The sequence below is a fragment of the Rhyacophila brunnea genome, unplaced genomic scaffold, assembly GCF_057557595.1.
Source record: "Rhyacophila brunnea isolate RB1 unplaced genomic scaffold, BYU_Rbru_1.0 scaffold_18, whole genome shotgun sequence".
Taxonomy (NCBI): domain Eukaryota; kingdom Metazoa; phylum Arthropoda; class Insecta; order Trichoptera; family Rhyacophilidae; genus Rhyacophila; species Rhyacophila brunnea.
In genome coordinates, this window is record NW_028232837.1 from 694,109 (window position 1) to 713,748 (window position 19,640).

The 19,640-nt window shown below is 37.7% G+C and overlaps 1 protein-coding gene and 1 long non-coding RNA gene across 5 annotated transcripts; one reads left to right on the top strand and one right to left on the bottom strand.

Annotated features, from left to right (window-relative positions):
* The first annotated feature begins 674 nt into the window (after nt 1-674).
* On the top strand, nt 675-3,115 carry LOC147073079 (uncharacterized). Of its 4 annotated transcripts, none has more exons than XR_015070474.1 (3): nt 675-721; nt 1,547-1,667; nt 1,823-3,115. It is a non-coding gene; the product is annotated as an uncharacterized LOC147073079 (long non-coding RNA). The 4 variants fall into 4 exon arrangements; XR_015070475.1 differs by lacking the exon at nt 675-721 and adding an exon at nt 823-962 and having other exon boundaries at nt 1,465-1,667; XR_015070472.1 differs by lacking the exon at nt 675-721 and adding an exon at nt 1,057-1,135 and having other exon boundaries at nt 1,449-1,667; nt 1,823-3,111.
* A 3,107-nt stretch (nt 3,116-6,222) lies between these two features.
* Nucleotides 6,223-15,221, bottom strand: ppan (Brix domain-containing protein peter pan). Its single transcript, XM_085945420.1, has 7 exons — nt 14,933-15,221; nt 13,641-13,964; nt 12,566-12,750; nt 11,676-11,930; nt 8,421-8,549; nt 7,885-7,988; nt 6,223-6,758 (listed from the first exon to the last, which is right to left on the bottom strand). Exons 1-7 carry the CDS (start codon nt 15,116-15,118, stop codon nt 6,280-6,282), a joined length of 1,662 nt encoding a protein of 553 aa, XP_085801546.1. The 5' UTR covers nt 15,119-15,221; the 3' UTR covers nt 6,223-6,279.
* Nucleotides 15,222-19,640: the final 4,419 nt, after the last annotated feature.

Genomic DNA, 19,640 nt, shown 5'->3' on the forward strand with positions numbered 1-19,640 from the left:
GTGTGCTTCCCGTAATCACATATGCGTGTGAACATGGACCCTAAGTAAAAGAGAGATCCAGAAACTTAGAGTAGCACAACGCGGTATGGAGAGGTACATGCTGGGCATAACGCGAAAGGACAAAAAGAGGAATGAGTGGATAAGGAAGCAGACAAGGGTTTGCGATGTAATAGAGTTCATTAAAAGCTTCAAATGGAGATGGGCTGGACACATAGCTCGAAGAAAGGATAATTGTTGGACAAATTTAGTCATCCAATGGTATCCAAGAGGTACAAAACGTCCGCAAGGTAGACCTAGAGGCCGCTGGATCGATGAAATGATAAAGTTCTGCGGAAGTACGTGGCAGCGCAACGCACAAGACCTAGAGAAGTGGAAGCAGCTTGAAGAGGCCTTCATCCAGCACTGGATAGATTCAGGCTGATGATGATGATAACTATAATTTCTCAATATAAGAAGATTTGGAGAAATTGTAAAAAAATGCTCGAAAAACGTAAAAAAATCCCTTGACTTTGGTTTACAATGAAATTTCTTAAATTCTTCGGTAAGCTTATTTTTTTTTGAGAAACAAAAAACCTATACATTTTGAACACATGACAACGCGTACTATATTTTTTTCCCAAATACTATAATTTTGGAGGCTCTGTACTATGATTCGACTTTGAAAATATGGCAACACTGTACACTAAAATAATAAAAGGACCATTCTGAAAATCTGAAATTGGTTTTACTTTCACTATAAACTATAAAGCAGGACATGAACAGGACGCAATTATTATGAATTCATGTTAAATAAATAAAATTTAACCCTTAAATGTATGGTGTATTCATACGAATACACAGCATAATATGACATCTCTTGTCCAAATCTTCCAAGTTTTAGTGTTGTCGTAAACCTATAAATTTAATCATTATCAAAGTCTAAGGCCCTCCCCCACGACGCAACTGAAATCTGACGGAACTAGGTGGAGATGGAACTCATAAATTGACCAATGTGATGCTTCGCACACGGCGCTACTGAACCCCACTTGAAATAATAATCACATAACCTCAAACTGTACAAAACAGCTGATGTTTTGTACAAAAACCGACAACACGCACGCCGCTGCGTTTATTCGAATTCGAATACAATTATTAGGTTATTTCAATTTTGCTTATCTTGTACTTTTGACGCCTTGGGTTGTTTTGGTTTTCATAGCATGACACTTGTTACGCAGTGCTAGGTACCAATTTTCGTAAGAAAATAATTATGATTTTTCACCGAATCTACTGAAATTGGTACCTACCACTGTTTTACGGTGACTGGAAACCATCTGGAAACTTGAGAGACCGTGCGACTAGCATGACGCGTCTTTTCGAGACTATTTTGAAACTGAGAGATTCCAGTCTCGCCATCAGCGAGCGCCCATTGAAATACATTAGCTAGATACTGGTTGGAATTTTAGTTTCAGTTCTGTCGGATTTCAGTTGCTCCATGGGAGGGCCTATGCTTCCATTTAGTTCCATGTTTGACCACCAGATGACTATTTCATTTTTTATTACTTATTAGCCATACCAAACTAATCTCTACATTTCCTCGGATCGTGATGTTTCTCCATCTTCACAATGCCTATATCTATGAAAAAATACATCTTCCCGTCCTACAAAAAATTATTTTATATTGAATAAAGGTTAGTCAAGCAAAGTTTTATAAAATATTTTTTTTGTAAATTTCTAGAATAATGTGATATTTTCATTTGTATTCATTCGAATACACCATGCATTAAACGGGTAATATTTACCACATAGAAAGCTAATTTTTGTGAATATATTTTGGCCTTTTTAGATCAACCATGGCTCACCGACACTATTTAACTGACACGGAACTTGAAGAGTACGCTAACAACTTATCTGATAGTGATGATGGAATGGACTTCAGTGACGATGACAGTATTGGGGATCCAGAATTTCGACCAGAGATAGATGGAAGTATGCAAGATGACGAAACGGAAGTTTCCATTTATGATCCAAATGACGACCCACCATTGCAAATAGATGAGTCCTATGATCAACCAATGGCTTCAACTTCAAAAAATAATCCCCTAAAACTATTATGGAATAGGAAAAATATAACACTGGAAGAAGACTGCTTATCTTTCTTAGGCAGCACATCACTTCTTCAAGAAACATTAGAGCTCAAAACACCTTACCAATTCTTCAATTATTTTTTTACCAATGATAAAGTTGAAGAAATAGTTGCTCAAACGAATTTGTTTTCCATTGAAAAAGACCCGAGTAAGCCCTTGGGGGTTTCTTCTATTGACATAAGGCAGTATATAGGTATAATTATTTTCATGTCTGTCTTTCGATATCCTGGCACTCGTTCATACTGGTCAGATGTATATCCGTTTTTACCAATAAAATCAACAATGCCTATAAATAAATTTGAAAAGATTCGTCAGTTTCTGTACTTCAACCAAAATGCAACGCTTCTTCCCAGAACTGACCCTAACCACGGTAGATATAAAATCACGATGAAAAGTCGAAAGTGGTGTTTAAGAATTATTTATCATATGATCGACATAGCAGTCGTCAACTCTTGGATATTATATAAGAAGGTACATAAAGCGAAAAAATTACAAGGCAACCCTATGACACTCAGCAGTTTTCGATCTGAAGTTGCTGCCACATTGTGTAAACTGGGGACTCAAAACACTAATAAACGAGGAAGGCCAAGCAACGGAGTAGAACTACTAGACATGGTATATTCACAAAACAAAGGAAGACCAAATTGTGGTCCCTCAAAAGATGTGCGGACTGATGGCATTGGCCATTGGCCGAATTGGAATAAAAAAAGAAACCGTTGCAAAATTCCAGGATGCAAGGGACAATCTAGAGTATATTGTGAGAAATGTGGAGTCGTATTGTGCTTTAATCAAGCAAAAAATTGTTTTAAATTATTCCATAATGTATTATAAATTGTTTTGTTAGTAATTACAAGAATTTGATTTATAATTATAAGGTTTTAATTAAGTCTTTCAATTTTTCCATTTCATGTTGTAAACTTCAGTTTTATGATCTAAATGCATGGTGTATTCATATGAATACAAATGGTTTTTTTATTAAAATTTGTCCAAAAATTTTTTTTTTTAAATTATTTTTCCCATGTTATAGACCAGTACTCCGCAACTGGTGTGCCGCGAGACAATGCTAGGTGTGCCACGGTGCAGTCTTGCTTGAAGACTCTTAACTGAGAACTTTGTGTTGCTCTTTCAAATATCAAGTCAAAATACATAAAACTTTTATGTTCATTGAAACAAGCTCAGTTATCAAATTAGTTATTATATTGATGATACAAATGCATTAAAATATGTACATTTAGTTCTTCGTCGTGTGTTATGTTGTTTGTATATTTAATTTATTATCAAATAAAAAAAACATAAATTAATGTAATTTTGGTGCATGGCCCCCACAAGGGGGGGGGCTGACAGGGCTCTAGCTTGGGGACCCAGGCTCAGGGGCGGCCGGCGTGGCAGGTCAACCAGATAAGTGAGATAACACAAATTACAAATTTGCTCGAATAGTAAAAAATTTTTTACAACGTTGGTATAAATATTTTAAAACATGCGATTGTAGGATAATATAATTTATTATTATTATATCAATACTCGACAAATAATTATTCTTAACCCGACAACTAACCATAATTCAAATGGATGTATTAATAAATACAAAAAATCGCTAAACATACAATCAATAACATTAATTTTACCTCGAACACCATTTAAAAAACACTATTTTAGAGTATGTGTGCCTTTGTTTTGGTGTATAAATTGTTTTACATGTGGTTAGGGATTGCAATACCGGTTTCAAAAATCCAAAATACCGGTATATTCGGTTTTAAGAAAGCATACACGTTTATGTTTTTCGAAAATAAATTTAATGAGATTTTTTCATTACTTACTACCAGGGCTTTTTTTTAAATACAAAGGTGCCGGAACTCACTTCTTGCCAAACTTCCTACCTACTAAAGAAAATTATATTCAAACATCATTTAAAGCAACTTTTCCTATACCACGAAGCGCATAAAAAATTAAACAAACGGAAATATACAAATAAACAACTTAAATTGTAAAAACATCATATATTTGAACAAAAGTATATAGTGATTTCAATGGCTCCCACATCCTGAAGCGAGCCGCCAGTCCAGGATCTTTGGCGGCCCCCTACCTATCACTAAGGTTAAAGGCAGTGTGACGCTCTATAGTAGCGTTTTTCAAATGGTGTTCGGGGTAAGATTAAGGGTATTCAGTGTATCAACAAACAATAACCAAAAAATGCAATTACACAACCACATATTTTAAAATGTTAATACGCCTGGAGGAAATTAGCGTCACAGGCGATTCTTTTTACGATTTGTGATGTGCGTTTATCTCACTTATCTGGTCAATTCCCTAGGCTAGAGCCCTGTCAGTCCCCCCCATGGTGATTTCCAAAGTTCAGTCCAACTTTCGTCTGAAAAATTGTCTTGATTCCTTTCCGTAGTGTTTATGCTATTAATATCTTAGTTTATGGCCGAATGTCTTCCACTCGATCAACGTACTATGAAGGAACAAAAAGTGTCAAAGGTGGTCTGATTAGTTTGATAAACAAAAGTCCCAAAACTGTTTTGCTCTTATTGGGGTGATAATTAGATTCATATGCAAAAATTCGCATTCACATTCACTTGAAGAAATGGTAATAGAATACAATGCATATATCAAACGCGATTTGTATTTTCATATGAGATGATTCAGGAAAATTAACTTGTACTATGTAAGCGCGAACATTTTTTCGTCTAATTGTTTTTGAAACATTAAAAATATCATGAAAGAAGGTGCCGGAATGCCGTTCCACCGCGTTACATTACAAAAAAAGCCCTGCTTACTACTATATTGTATATTAAATTTATTGTATAAATTTTACACTGCCAAAACGCAAATATATTGACTGAAACCAACAAAAGTTAATTAATATTAAAACAAAATCGATCAAAAATCCCTACTTATAGAATTGTCGCGATGAATTAATATATTTTGAAAAAGATAATATTCGTGGCAAATATTTCTAATCATTCTATTTGTTGATCCAACATTGATAGTACATCCAACGTTGAATTTGAGAGATTTTCCTGTACCGACTTAAATTATTTGTAAAAAATAGCAGCTCTAAAATATGATCTATAATACCTAGATCTATACATATTTCTAAAGGTAAAGATGATAAATGTAGGTAGGTACTTTAGGTTGCTATAAAATAGTATTTTGAATTGATTATACTAGTTATATTAATTATTGATGGGTACTTCTTTTTTTCTAAAATATGATTTGACGAACACCGGTATTCAATAAGAAATACCGGTATTGATATGCGACAGCATATAAATATATGCCCACGGTGGCCGCGCGGCATAAGCGTTGGACTACAAAGCCGTGGGTCCCAGGTTCGAATCCTGGGTCTGGCAAGTACACATATTGTTTTTCAATTTGTGTGTGTCAGGGTATAGACCTAATAGGTTGAGCAAGTGGCTGACATCCATTTCTCGTAAAAAACAAAATCTGTCAATACAAACCTCCACCCTGTGGAGGCCCATATGATCCTATCAGGATCGGACATGGTCGAAAAAAAAAAAAAAAAAAAAAAATTTTTTAATGTAAATCGGAAAAATCATGCTTTTAAAGGTTAAAGAATAATCTAATATGGCTGTTTTGATTTCGAGCTCAATATTTCAATGCAATACCTACCAAAAAGTATTAAATGAACTTGAACTCTTTGTTGACGGACCCTTTTATTTTCTGGGGGCTATCGCCCGGGGTGGACCTTACCTCTATCTGCAGATAGCATCTAGTAACGTCACTACAATCATGAACTCTATTAAACTCTTCGGTGAAACCAACATAAAATAGATTTTTTATACATACAGACATACTGTAAAAGCAACTACTACTGTATCTTGCAAGAGCGGCATTTGAATGTAGGTAATGCAATATGTTGTGTACTGTTTTGTGAATAGGGATGTCAAAAATGTGTTAATACATTATTTTTTTTCAATACAATACTGATACTTGCAAGTAGGTAATATTATAAAGTATGAAGTATGGAGACTTTTTCCTTTAATATGATGATAATATTCCTATCAATATCCTTATCATATTAATTAATACTGATGGACAAGGACTTGAGGAGGTGGATAAAGAAACAATAGACTTATCAATTAATATAAAGCAACTTTAGTCAATAAAATATGTAAACATTACTTAAGCTTTAACGCTTAGTTTTAAAACCCTTTCCTGGTTTGTTGAGTTTTGATCCGAGGACCTTCTTGCCTTTTCCTGCAAAGTTGCCGCCCTTTTTAAACGGTCCACTCTGCCTTTTGTCGCCACCTTTCTTAAAAGGTGCATTTTGTTTCCTGTCACCTTTCTTAAAACCTCCACGTGAATTATTAGTGTCGTCTCCGCCTTCGTTTTGAGCTTTCCATCCATATTTAGGATTTCCACCTCGCCCGCTGGTTACTTTCTTATTTGAATCACCAAACTTGTCATTTCCCTTTCTATTGAATTTGTTTCCTTTTCCGAATTTATTCTGTTTGAAGTCTTTCCCGCCTTTGTTTCGATAATTATTACTGCTGTCATTTGATTTTTCTTCTCTAGGGCTTTTGTTAAACCGCATTTTCTTTGCATTTGAATCTACATGGTCGCTGGCTGACCGCTTTCTATTATTCGGTAGATTACTATCAAACAGATCTGGAATGAAAATATATATATTGGATACAAGAAGAGAAAATATATGTATGTTTCTAATTTAGATATTCTTGCAAGTCGCTCTCCTATGTGAAATACTACGCATAGATTAAGCATTCATTGAAACAAAAGTACTTTCTAAAATTTGAAGAGATCCTGACATTGTCTTGGATTCAAAGTTAGAATCTATTTTTTTTAATACCTTGATTTAAAATTACAAAAGACGTCACCAATATGTATTAACAGAATTCAAAATAATACCAAAGGGGTAATCTACATGGCACTGCAATTTGCAGCAAATCGACACAGACCTTTGTGGATCAGGCAACATCTACAACAGTTTGTGTCCATTTGCTGCAACATGCGCCTTGTCACTATATAAGTATAATTAGAAAATTTCTAATTTTTTTTCTAGATTCTAAAGACCCACCCAGATTGAGTGAAGTGCATGTCGCGGACTATCACGTGAACTCACGGCGATAAAAATGTCTATGGTTTCGTCATTTTGCAGAATATTTTGAACGTACACCATCTCGTATATTCACTGAATAATGACACTGGTGAAGAGTGCCTACTATAATGCATTAGTAATTTGAATTATTATTAATCATTCATGCTAATTTCAATTAATTTTAACAGTTTCTACGTGTGCGTACATTAAAATACATGCGGCATGACATTCATAGATAATAGAACAGCCTGCAGACCATAGATAATAGACAACATTCTCATAGAAAATACATAGTGCAACTGCTAAAAACAAAAACGACGAAAAGTGTTGGCATGTGGAATATGATAAAAATGTTCAATTGTCGTTCATTGAATCATGCAGGTGTCGATACAGTGAAGTTCAACGTGAAGTGCGCTCATTCTTGTTTTAATGATTACGGCAGATTTTGCCAACTGACAATGTTCGTTTAAAGGTTCAAAATGTACTACGGGATGGGAGCATCAGTCTGATAAGATTTTAAACGCCAAGAACAATGACATTACACACTTTTTTTCCCGTAGCAGCAGCCTGTGACAGCAGGCGACAAGCACCGTGACATGCATCTCAATGTGGGTGGGCCTTAAAATACCATGTCAACAGATTATCGAAATATTTTTCTATGAAATGTAATAAGCTTACCGTGTTCAGGTTCTTCGCCTACAGCTTGTCTGTAATATTCGGCATCATCATCGTCAACTCCAGCCGTAACTCGTTGAGATTCGGCATTTGCTATGTCCATTAATCTGTAACATTTAAACGACCATTGATTACATGAGTACCACAACCTAATACATCAGAAACTGTTAGTCAGTAAATGAGTATGTACAACACAGAGAAGAAAAGATTGTTCTTTTTATCCATTTTCAACAAACAGACTATAATATGCACTTTTATATTTGCCCCTTGACTCTAAGTCATCTCCTAGATGAAAAATCGCACACTGTATTATTCAGAACCTATGTTATGTTGAATTATTTTTTTAAAAGACTACCACAATTAAACACGGAAGCGTGAGTCGGAAAAACGTGACTAAAAATGACTTACAGTAAACTGCAATAACTACAATCTGGTGCATTTATGTAATAATTTGAGGTGCATATGAGCTGAATGCAAGACTAGTGTTATAAACCTTCAGCGCCTCAGTCATAAAACGTAACCTGCCAACCATTTTTTACCTTTCAGTTTCTGTTTTTTCTTTCTTCTTCTTGATGCCATCCATTGATTTCTGTTTGTGCTCTTCTCTCTTGGCCACCTTCTGTTTGACATTATCGTCTTGAACCTTTCGACGCTTTTCTTTCAATTTTCTAAAAAAAAAAAAAACAGTACATACATAAACATAAACAAGTCCTATTCCTTAAATAACAAAATGATACATAAACATTGAAAGAGACAAATGCCATGTACAATTGATCACGTATAGGGATTCCAATCCCGGGATCCTGAATCCCGGGATCCCGAGGTATTTTCGATACCTATAATCCCGGGATTTCGGGATTGATTTTTTTTATCAATTTTTATGGAAAATAAAATAAAAGCGAAAATATAACAGAAAAAATAACTACATTAGAAATAAACTGAGTTTGAATGAAGTTTGATTTATACCCATGTGTAGCAGTGGCGAAGGGTGGAGGTAGGCTGTTAAGATCTGCCATAAACAGTGCACATTAAACTTTTTCAGACATACATATTTGTTTTCATTGACTGACTACAATTTACAGATAGTGTTGGTTAGTTTTTAAAATTCAATTAAACCCTGAGAAACCAAGCCATAATAGATAATAGTCAAAAAATACATGTCTATCTATAAAATATCTAAAATTATGCAATTAAATCATACATAACTTTGAATATTTTATAAATAGAACTATATTTTTTATTTATTATAGTTTGGTTTAGGCAGGGCTAAATGAATTTAGAAAAATTAACCAACAATATGTGTAATATGTATTTTTAATCCAACAAAAACAAATAACTATAAATGAAAAAGTGTGTACAATTTTGTCGTATTGCCCAAATTAGACCAAAACTATTATGGTTTCGTTTAGGCATGGTTTAATTGATTTTTAAAAACCAACTAACACCATCTGTAAATTGTAGTCTTAGTTCAATAAAAACAAATACATATGACTAAAAAAGTTTAGTGAGCACTATTTATAACGAATCTTAACAGCCTACCTCCACCCTTCGCCACTGATGTGTAGGTTGCCGATTCATTTTATTTTTTCACGTAAATTATTAAAAATAGAAAGAATGGAAAAAAACAATGCTTCGCACTTTTAGCAAAGTAATTCCACCATGACCTCATACGTTTTACGGCAGTTTCATATTTGGCTGACTAATTAGATTTATGAAGCGGAAAGGCCATAAGTACGCCATGATTATTTGCTTTAATATTTTAAATCTCGCTAATCCATTCATTAAGTCTTTACTATCAGAAACAGCAATCTCCTATTAAATTCACATTATTATTTAAATTACAATATTATTTACTCCGTTAAACTTGTGTATTTCCAAGATTGAACGTATACAATATTAACAATAAATGTCTTAAATTGTATAAATTATACTAGATTTATTTTTGACCGATTTTATCAATGTTATTTGTAAATATAAAAAAATTATATTAACAATGGAAAAAATGGATTGTCAAATTGTAATCCCGAGATCAGAATTTTGGCTCGGGATTGGATTCCCTAATCACGTACAACCCAATAAATATTATGGCAATAAATCACTAATTTGTCGCCAGCTTTGACCTTGTTGGTAACATTATGCTTTGGACCATCATAGTCCAGGGCTGGCCTTTCATCCAGGAGCTCCGAGTTCGACTTGGTAAGGTCACAATATATTTATGTGATTTACTCAAACCTGGGTTTTTGTGATTGTTTCTCCTCAATTACTAATTACACTATTGTCATTGGGCATCATGGCCTGTTGTAGTGGTAAAAAGTATAAAAATAAAAATAGACCCAGGGACTAGAATAACACTTCTTGTAATGTTTTACAATCTTTCCAATTTATTCCTATCACCCAAATAAGAGTTCAACAAAATGTTAACTTTTTAAAATCTCAGTTGTGTCGAGCTACGAGGGTGGGTCAATAATTCCTTAGAAAAAAGCATTAAAACAGTTTTTATTTTTGTATTTTTTTTTTATTTCTCAACATAATCTCCTTGGAGCTCAATACACTTGGTTAGACGTTTCTCAATTTTTTTTAAACCGTCAGAAAAATAAGTTTTCGGAAGGTCCTCAAAATAAGCATTTGTCCGATCGATGACTTCTTCATTTGAAAAAAAACGTTGTCCACTTAGCCATTTTTTTAAGTTTGGGAAAAGGAAAAAGTCACTGGGGGCTAAATCTGGCGAATACGGTGGGTGGTCGACCAATTCGAACTTCAATTCTTCAATTTTAGCCATTGATCGTAAACATGTGTGAACACGGGCATTGTCCTGATGAAAGAGGATTTTTTTCCTGTTTAAATGAGGCCGTTTTTCTTCAATTTTGTTTTTTAGCTGGTCCAATAAAGATGCATAATAATCCCCTGTTATTGTTTTTCCTTTTTCCAAATAGTCAACGAAAATAATTCCACGTGCATCCCAAAATACAGTAGCCATAACCTTACCAGCTGATTTTACGGTTTTCGCCTTCTTTGGACATGGTTCGCCTTTCGCAATCCACTGCTTTGACTGTTCTTTCGTCTCGGGAGTATAGTGGTGTATCCATGTTTCATCTACAGTCACAAAGCGACGAAAAAATTCATCCGGATTGCGTTGCATGAGCGACAACAGGGCTTTAGAGGCCACCACCCTACTGCGTTTATTGTCGACTGTGAGCAAACGCGGCACCCATCTTGCAGAAACTTTTTTCATGCCCAATTTGTCATGTAAAATAGAAATGACGCTACCTTTTGAGATCCCTGTAACCTCAATTATCTCACTCAACTTTAATCTTCGGTCACTTAACACCATATCGTGGATTTTATTGATCATTTCTGGTGTAGTCACCTCTACAGGACGTCCTGAGCGTGGTTCATCCTTTGTTGATGTACGACCACGTTTAAATTCATTTAACCAGTTATAAATAGTTGCAAGTGAAGGAGCAGATATGCCGTGAACTAAATCCAACTCATTTTTTATTTCCTTTGCTGTTAACCCTTTTATATTAAAATGTTTAATAACAGCTCTAAACTCAATTTTCTCCATTTTTGTAAACAAGCAAATTTTTTTTTTAAATGTACGAAAATAAAAAACAACAACCCGACCAATCTGATTGAAACTTCGCAGCATACTGAATCGGTAGTGCCGCTGCATGAAAACAAACCGCTTACAGTACTAGTCGCGCCACCTGTCGGCTTTTCTAAGGACTTATTGACCCACCCTCGTATTATATAAATAAATGTAAATAATTAATAAGATATAATATATTTTGTACCTTTTGGCTTCTCTCATTTTCCTAATTTCCTCTTTTTCCTCGTCAGTCTTGTGAACAAATTCATGGAACAAGACTTCTCCGTCCATGAGGCCGTCTTCCACCTTCATCAATTGAAGAGTCAGCCGAGGACCGAGTTCGGAAAGCCTCACGGCGGACTGGCCTTCTTTTTTGGCGCCCCTCGAGCTCAGATTCTGTGGAAGGGTTATATGCGCATTCGGATCGTCTTCTTGTTCACTTTCAGATAGCATACCAGCCCTAAAAACAAACACCACATTGATTAAGTATTCGCAGCATATTTTAAATTATCAAAATATGATGTTAGTAATAAGATAAATTGGCTACAAATTCAGTCGAACTTGGTTATTACGAGGAAGATGGGACCAACTGAATTTGCTCATTATAAGCATTACTCGTTATATCGTTATATAACATTTTTCGCGCTACGTTCTATTTAAGCATACAACATAAAAAATCTGAAAACCATCGTAAAAATCCCCGAAACAAGCATGGCATTCATAAACTACAAAAGAAGTTGTTTATTGTAATGAAGTGCTGAGCCTCCAGCGCTGGTAGGTACTTTCTGACTTCACAAAGCTTGGATTTTTTACATGCAATTTCAACCATATGCGTGGATACTTTTTCAATGTTGTCGGTGAAAACACCAATTAGGTACTTAGACACTTAACTAGTGTCATAAACGTAATCCGATCCCGGCGGCATCGGTTTAGTTAGCTGCCCGGTCAGATTTTATTGCTTAGGCGTATTGCGTATGGAGAAAATCATAAACTAAAATGTCAACGAATGTTTCCTCATTACATCCGAGATCTCGCTATTTCCGTGATCATAATATGTAACCAAGTTCGACTGTAATATCAAAATGGATGTCATACTTCTCAAAGAATTCAGCCATGTCTGCGCACCGACTGAGATTGGGAATTTTTCCTTGAACAATCTTCTTTGTCCCTTTCGTAAGGCCAACGGGTGCCATTTTTATATAATAATGTCGGAAATCAATTTGTTTTGTGTCTGGATTATAATTTAACAACACACACCGCCTGATCGTTTTTAGTTGAACCTAAAAAGAAAACATGTTATTAATAAACAAAATATGATCGGAGATTTCACTTAACAATTTTATCAGAAAATGGATTAAAAAATGTTCAAAGAGGTACCTACTCATACACAGAATAATTTAATGGTTAATCGCTTTTTTTCAATAGTTTAATTATTGTCATTTCCTATTTTCAGACACTTTTTATACTATCATAAAAATCAATTTGGTTGAACAAACCCATAAATGATTATTTGATAACATGCCTTTAAATTAACGGGTCCAAATGAACCTAGCTAGGGTAGTCCAATGATATTTGAAAATTTAAATAAACCCAGGAAATTGTAATTCAATGTACATCAGCGGGGTTGTTGTAATTAATTGTACCCAAACTGGGAGGCGCGGAGTGTTGCCAAGGGAGGCGCGAGAAGTTTAACATAAATGTAGCCACAGGTTTGCAGTTTGCAAATGCATAGTTTATAAAGAGCCTGGGGCCCAGGCATAATACACATCACAAATTTAATCTATTTAAAAAGGTGTCTTATTTAATGAAATAAAGGGGGGGAGGCGCCAAGATTAGATTTTTTTAAAAGGGAGGCGTAGAAACATAAAGTTTGGAAACCCATGATCACAATATACTAGATTTGTATGTTTATATGGTTATTTTCTTCAGACAATAACAAAACTTCAATGTAGCATACTGCTCATTCCTTATGGCAAATATTACGCATGGAGTTCAAGCAGACATGACAGATATCACTTCCGTGCATTTTTGCACATTTTCCATTTGCAGCAGAGTAAAAATAAAACATGTTTTTAAACAAATATTTGACAACAGTTTCTATAAGTAGAATTGTTTATTTGCTTGCAGGTAAATGTATGTAGGTCTATTATACGAGGCTTAAGTGACTTACATTTGAGATATTAATAGTCGGAAACATATTCTGAAACATGTTGGCCATGAGCTTCAAATGCATTCCTTCTCCAGAGAAACTGTTCATCACAATAAGCGGTGAGCACTCGAAGGCTTTCTTCAAGAAGTATTGCTTCTTGAGACTGGAGATCACGTCCCGGGCGAAGCAGTAGTCATTCACTTTGAATGTCAGGGTCGGCCCACGAGGTAATCTAGCTATCTTCAAATATAGCCCCAACTTTGTCGTGCTGAATATGCACAAGTGAGATACGTGAAGATAACCGGCAACGGATACGAAGTCTTTAATACTATTGTTTTTTCTTTCCTGAAATAAAAATATTAAGTAATGTTCATTATTAACATTTCAACAAATTGTAATCAACGTTGTATTATCGACAAATTAAAAGGAAACCCGTTTGGAGATTTGAGGAAATCTGAGGTCATGTAGGATCCAAATGATTACCAAAATTATTTTATTTACGAATAGTCTTTCAGAAAATATTTGGTCATGATTAAAAAAATATATGTACCTATGATTGGTAATACTATAACTGGCCATGAGGACTAATGATAGTACCTAATGTACTTAGTGAAACAGTAGTGTATTTAGTAATTGAATAGAAACGATTACAAACACCGAGGGATTGCGAAAATCACATAAATATATTTTGACCTTACCAAGATCGAATTCGGGATCCCGGATGAAAGGCCAGCGCCCAGTAACGTCCCTAGATAAAATGCGGCCCCATTTTTTATAAAGTATTTTTATCATCCTTTCATGAGTCCAATATCTAACAAATGTATTGTATGGATACATTATTTACTAACAAAATATCAGATAGTAATTATTTGCAAATTTGCATGTGTCGTTTCTGGTAACCAAGGACGTCGAAGGGGAACGGAAGTAAACTAGTTATCGCGAACCCGACAAAATCAGTGAGCTGAATTTTTAATGGAAAGATATTTTCGTTACTACTAAGTTTAAGTACCTTGCTATGTCTATATATTCCAAATGATTATCCTCGATTTGCCGCCCCCAAGCAACGCTCAATCTGCCTAGCCCCACGGGACGTCACTGCCAGCGCCTTGCGCACGACTATGAGTTGTGTGTAATATATAAAATACGTATACGAGAGTAACACGCCTGAGAAATAATAACATAGAAACAAACTAGCTCTTGTAATAATACAAAAATGTGGAAGATTTATAACGTAAGCTTGATTTCGACGTGTCTAGAAATTACATGTAACGGCATTAAAACTAGTCCATAATATAGAAATTACACCATCTCACCTTCAGTTGTGATGCTGTGTATGGTTCCATCAACGTTCGAAAATCTCTCGTGAGTTCTGATGTGTGTTTAGAAGCTAGACCTCTGTGAATAACGAAGGAATGTGGAGCTTTTGTCAGTGATTCTGGTTCCGGAGCATCTTTCGTCGCACGATTTTTTCTAGAGCAGCGACCTTTCCTTTTCACCATGTTTAATTTCCCTTTTACAGTGTAGTATTTTGTACACGACGTTAAGCACTTTATTATATTATAGGTTATGTACTGTTTGACAGCTGTAGAAAACACATGTGTCACCATAAACTATACCGTGTGTAATATTTTGTATGCCTTAAAATCAATAGACTAAAATAATTCTAAGTCAAACATGGATTCTTGAAATTAATCGTGCCGGGTCAAAATGTACTACCAATTAATAAGAAATTTCATATTACAATTAATAAATTACGCGATTTTTTTAGATAAGGGAGACTACAGTTAAATAGTGCACCATTGACCAAAACATAATACTTATAGTGCCATCGCCTTATTAAGTGATCCACAAGCGATAATGAAAGGAGTTTTACCTACCAATAAAACTCTTATTATTCGCTATTGACTCTGAAGTTCCTTGAGATGTTGATCGTATTTTTTGCCTTGTGTTCTTCTGTGCTGGCCCCTTTTTAACCCATTTTCTTCTCGATTACTTATCTTTCTGGTTGCTCATCTTGTTTTACCGGCTGGCAGGACTGACGCTTCTATCGTAGCGTGCTATGTCTTTGGTTCTTCAATTAGTTGATTATTTTCCCTTTGTTCAGAAGCGAAAAAAATTTGTCAAACGTTTAAGTGCAGTAAAATTGTGAAATTTGTGCAATAATGGAGCCAGCAACGTCGCGGAGGGACTAGCGATGGAGACCGACTCGAATGAGTCGGAATTGCTGTTGGACGATCCAGTGGGTGAACTGAGGGCAACAGTAATGTCACTGGATAACAAGGTATCACAGATTTTTTCAATCTTGTCCCAACAGGGTCTGCCTGCAGTGGTGGTTACTCCGCAGAGGCCGACGGTAAACATCGACTCTCCGGTAAGTTTTTTACGGCCACCCGCAAGGCCTGAAACAGCGGAAAAACCCAACAGGATTCCGTTGCCTGTATTTAGTGTCGTAGTTCAGAAGCCTGCTTTCCGACGCCAGACAAAGCTCGGGAAGCGGAACTTACCAGGCTCCAACTGTTCGACACAAATAATTGGGCGGGGTTTCGCTACGCTGAAACCCAAAAACAATATTTGGCGGCCACGTCTTTCGTTGAGTTGGGACTCAACGATGAGTTACGCCCCTACGATCGTTCATCGCAAACGATACATCTAATGGAGCGTACGATCGCCGGCCTCCAAAATGCGATGCTCGCTCAAAAGGAGTGTATTCGGGACGCGTTACAGCGAGTGGTCGACTCTGTCAGCGACCACACCATCGGTACGGCTCTTTTTGAGACGGTCGTAAAGGAGTTCGGGCCCTCTTCAGAACTCAACAAAGTGTCTGAGGACGTCACCCGAATCATTTGTGGAAAACGGGCAGAGTTGGTTCAGACGAGGCGGAAGAAAATCCTCTCCGGTATAAAAGACACCTTCACCCGAGAGGCTCTTAACAAGATCCCACCTAGCGCCGAACATATCTTCAATAAAAATAAACTGGCGGGGTTCCTAGAAAAAGGTGGGGGTCGTGAGAAAGTCTTCGATCAGACCACCAAAGTGGTTGACCAGGGCAGGGAGAGTCAACCTAGCACTTCGTCAGGTGGACACAAGGACACCTTTCGGAGGCAGGGATACACTAGGAGGATACCAGACCAGGTTAGGGGTGGTTTGCCGAGAGGCCCACGCCCATCCAACCGAGGTTTTCCCAGAGATAACCGAGGTGGTGCGAGGGGCACTTACCCTAAACGCAGGTGACCGGGTCTCTCTCACCACGTTCAAAGGGGGACGCCTCCAGCATTTCCAGGAAATCTGGCAGGCCAAGGGTGCACCACCACCATTATTAAAAATAATAACGGGAACCCGTATTCCGTTTATAAAGAAACCCCCTCTAATAATGCCTTCCGTACAATCGCCGGAGATCACTTCACAAATCACGGAACTGAAGAAATCGGGAGTATTGGAATTGGCAGAACCATCTCTGAGCTTCCTCTCTACCCTGTTCATAGTAAGGAAGCAAGACGGCAGTCAACGACCCGTCTTCAACCTAAAACGCCTAAACGGTTTCCTACAACCAAGGCCGTTCAAACTGTTCCACCATTTCAAGGTCCCAACATTCCTGCAAAGGGAAGACTGGTTAGTAAAAATAGACCTAAGCCAAGCGTACCTACATCTACCTATAGCTATACAACATCGCCGATTTCTTCGGCTAGTTTACCAAGGAGAACTCCTTCAATTCACGTGCCTTCCGTTCGGACTGTCGGCAGCACCAAGACTGTTTGCCTCATTAACAAACTGGATGGCCGAACACCTCCGGGGAAAGGGTATGAGAATCGTCACTTACTTAGACGACTTTCTGATGGCAAATCAGTCCAGAGAGATTCTTCTGTCGCAACTGACTTATACGATAGATCTCATGCAGGCACTAGGCTGGATAATCAACAAGAAAAAATCTTGTCTGATTCCAAGCAACAGCGGGAGTTCTTGGGTATCACGTGGGATACTCACAACAATCGGAAATATCTATCAACAGAAAAGTGCACATCATTTCGTCACCACCTGCAATTGCAGATCCAAAAAGGCAGTTGGTCGCTCAGGCAGGCCCAACGCCTCCTTGGGCGACTCAACTTTGCAACCTTCGTCACTCCACAGGGGAGGTTGCATTGCCGACGTCTACAACGTACGAGTGCTCAATTATCAAGGTGCCACCCTCACAAATCAACATCGATTCCACCACAAGCTCGAGAGGACATCATGTGGTGGATTCGAGCGGTGGGCTCCTCAGGAAAGATTCACAGGGCAGCCTGCAATCACTTCCTTACCACAGACGCAGCCAATTCAGGTTGGGGAGCGCAGTTAGACGAGTGCCACCTATCAGGTACATGGACAAAACGCCAATCCACGTGGCACTCCAACCAAAAAGAGCTGTATGCAGTAATCTCAGCCATATAACTCCGGAAGCAAACGCTCAGGGGATCATTACTACTCCTACAAACCGACAACAAAACAGTGGTGGCCTACATCAACAACGAAGGGGGCACAATGTCTGCAGCCCTACTAAGTCTTTGCCGACAGATGCTGGAAATCGCCAACCAGGCCAGTATATCTTTGACTGCACAATACCTTCCAGGAAAATACAACTGCGTGGCAGACCATCTCTCACGCAGCAAAATTATCCCAGAATGGCACCTAGTTATGGCGGCTACAGCTCCCCTATTTCAAAGATGGGGACTCCTAGACGTAGACCTGTTCGCGTCCAACACAGCCCATGTTGTCGCAACGTATGACTAACGAAATCCGAACGATGCCCTTGCACTGTTCCACGATGCCTTCAGTCGACAGTGGGACTTCCAACTAGCCTGGATATTCCCGCCACCGAATCTAATTCCACAAGTATTGGCACACCTGAACATGGCAAGGGGAAAATATTTACTAGTGGCCCCATGGTGGAAGAAGTGTTTTTGGAGCGCAGACCTACAGCAGAGATCACTGGAACCCCCCTACCCGATCCCGCACTTGGAGTCATTTCTAGTCGATACGGTGACAAACCATCCACCTCCACAAGTCCGGGACCTATCACTCCAGTTATGGATAATTTTGGGTGGGCAGAGTTAGTTTCTAGCTGGTCGGTAGAGGACAGATCACTTCTCACTTCCGGCTGGCGACCATCCACTTTGAAGACTTATAGACCTGCATAGGACAAATGAAAGACATGGTGCATGGACAAGACGATAAGCTATAATACCCCCGAGCCGATTGAAGTGGCTAGATACCTGGGTCACTTATACAAAAGGAAGGTCTTTCATATAACACTATTCTTGTACATAAGTCAGCCATAGCTACCCTTTGCAAACCTATGATCAGTAAAGACATCATCAGTAACATAGTAGTGCGTCATATGTTAAAAACCATATCCACCCGCAAGACTAGACCTACAAAACCACCGATTTGGGATCCAAGAATAATCGTGGACTACCTCAAGAAAACAACACCACTAGTATACAACCTATATGAAGTTTCACGCAGAACAGCTATATTATTATTACTCGCATCGGGACGACGGGTTAATGACCTTACCCTACTCAGTGTAGCGGATAATGGCCTAGTCGATAATGGCGACCATATAATTCTATAGCCAGTGTTTGGTTCCAAGACAGACACATCAATTAAGCGCTTCCAGCTGCCAAAACATCGATCCAGTATTTTGGCTACGAAAACTTATCTGCGTTTCCAATGAAAGAAGAGAAGAAGGTGGTAATATTCCGGCATTATTTATCTCGTCAAGAGGCCCCCCAAAACCTGCGACTCGAGCAGTCATCGGAAATATCAGTACTCGCTGATGCAGGGGTACAGGAATCACCAGGCAGTACTCGATCAGCAGTGGCCTCTCTAAATTGGTTAGAGAACTACTCCATAGATGGCATCCTGCAGAGAGGTAATTGGCGCCAAGAAGCTACTTTTAAAACATTTTACCAGAGACCGATAGACACACAGACTTCTACAGCGGGGGAACAAAATATGTTGACCTCTCTGTTCAGCCCGGTGCAC

Coding starts and splice junctions, on each gene's coding strand:
- ppan (XM_085945420.1), bottom strand. CDS start 15,118: ATGGTGAAAAGGAAAGGTCGCTGCTCTAGAAAAAATCGTGCGACGAAA. Junction 8,550..11,675: donor AAAATGAGAGAAGCCAAAAG/GTACAAAATATA, acceptor TTTTTTTTTTAG/AAAATTGAAAGAAAAGCGTC. Junction 7,989..8,420: donor GAAAAAACAGAAACTGAAAG/GTAAAAAATGGT, acceptor TAAATGTTACAG/ATTAATGGACATAGCAAATG.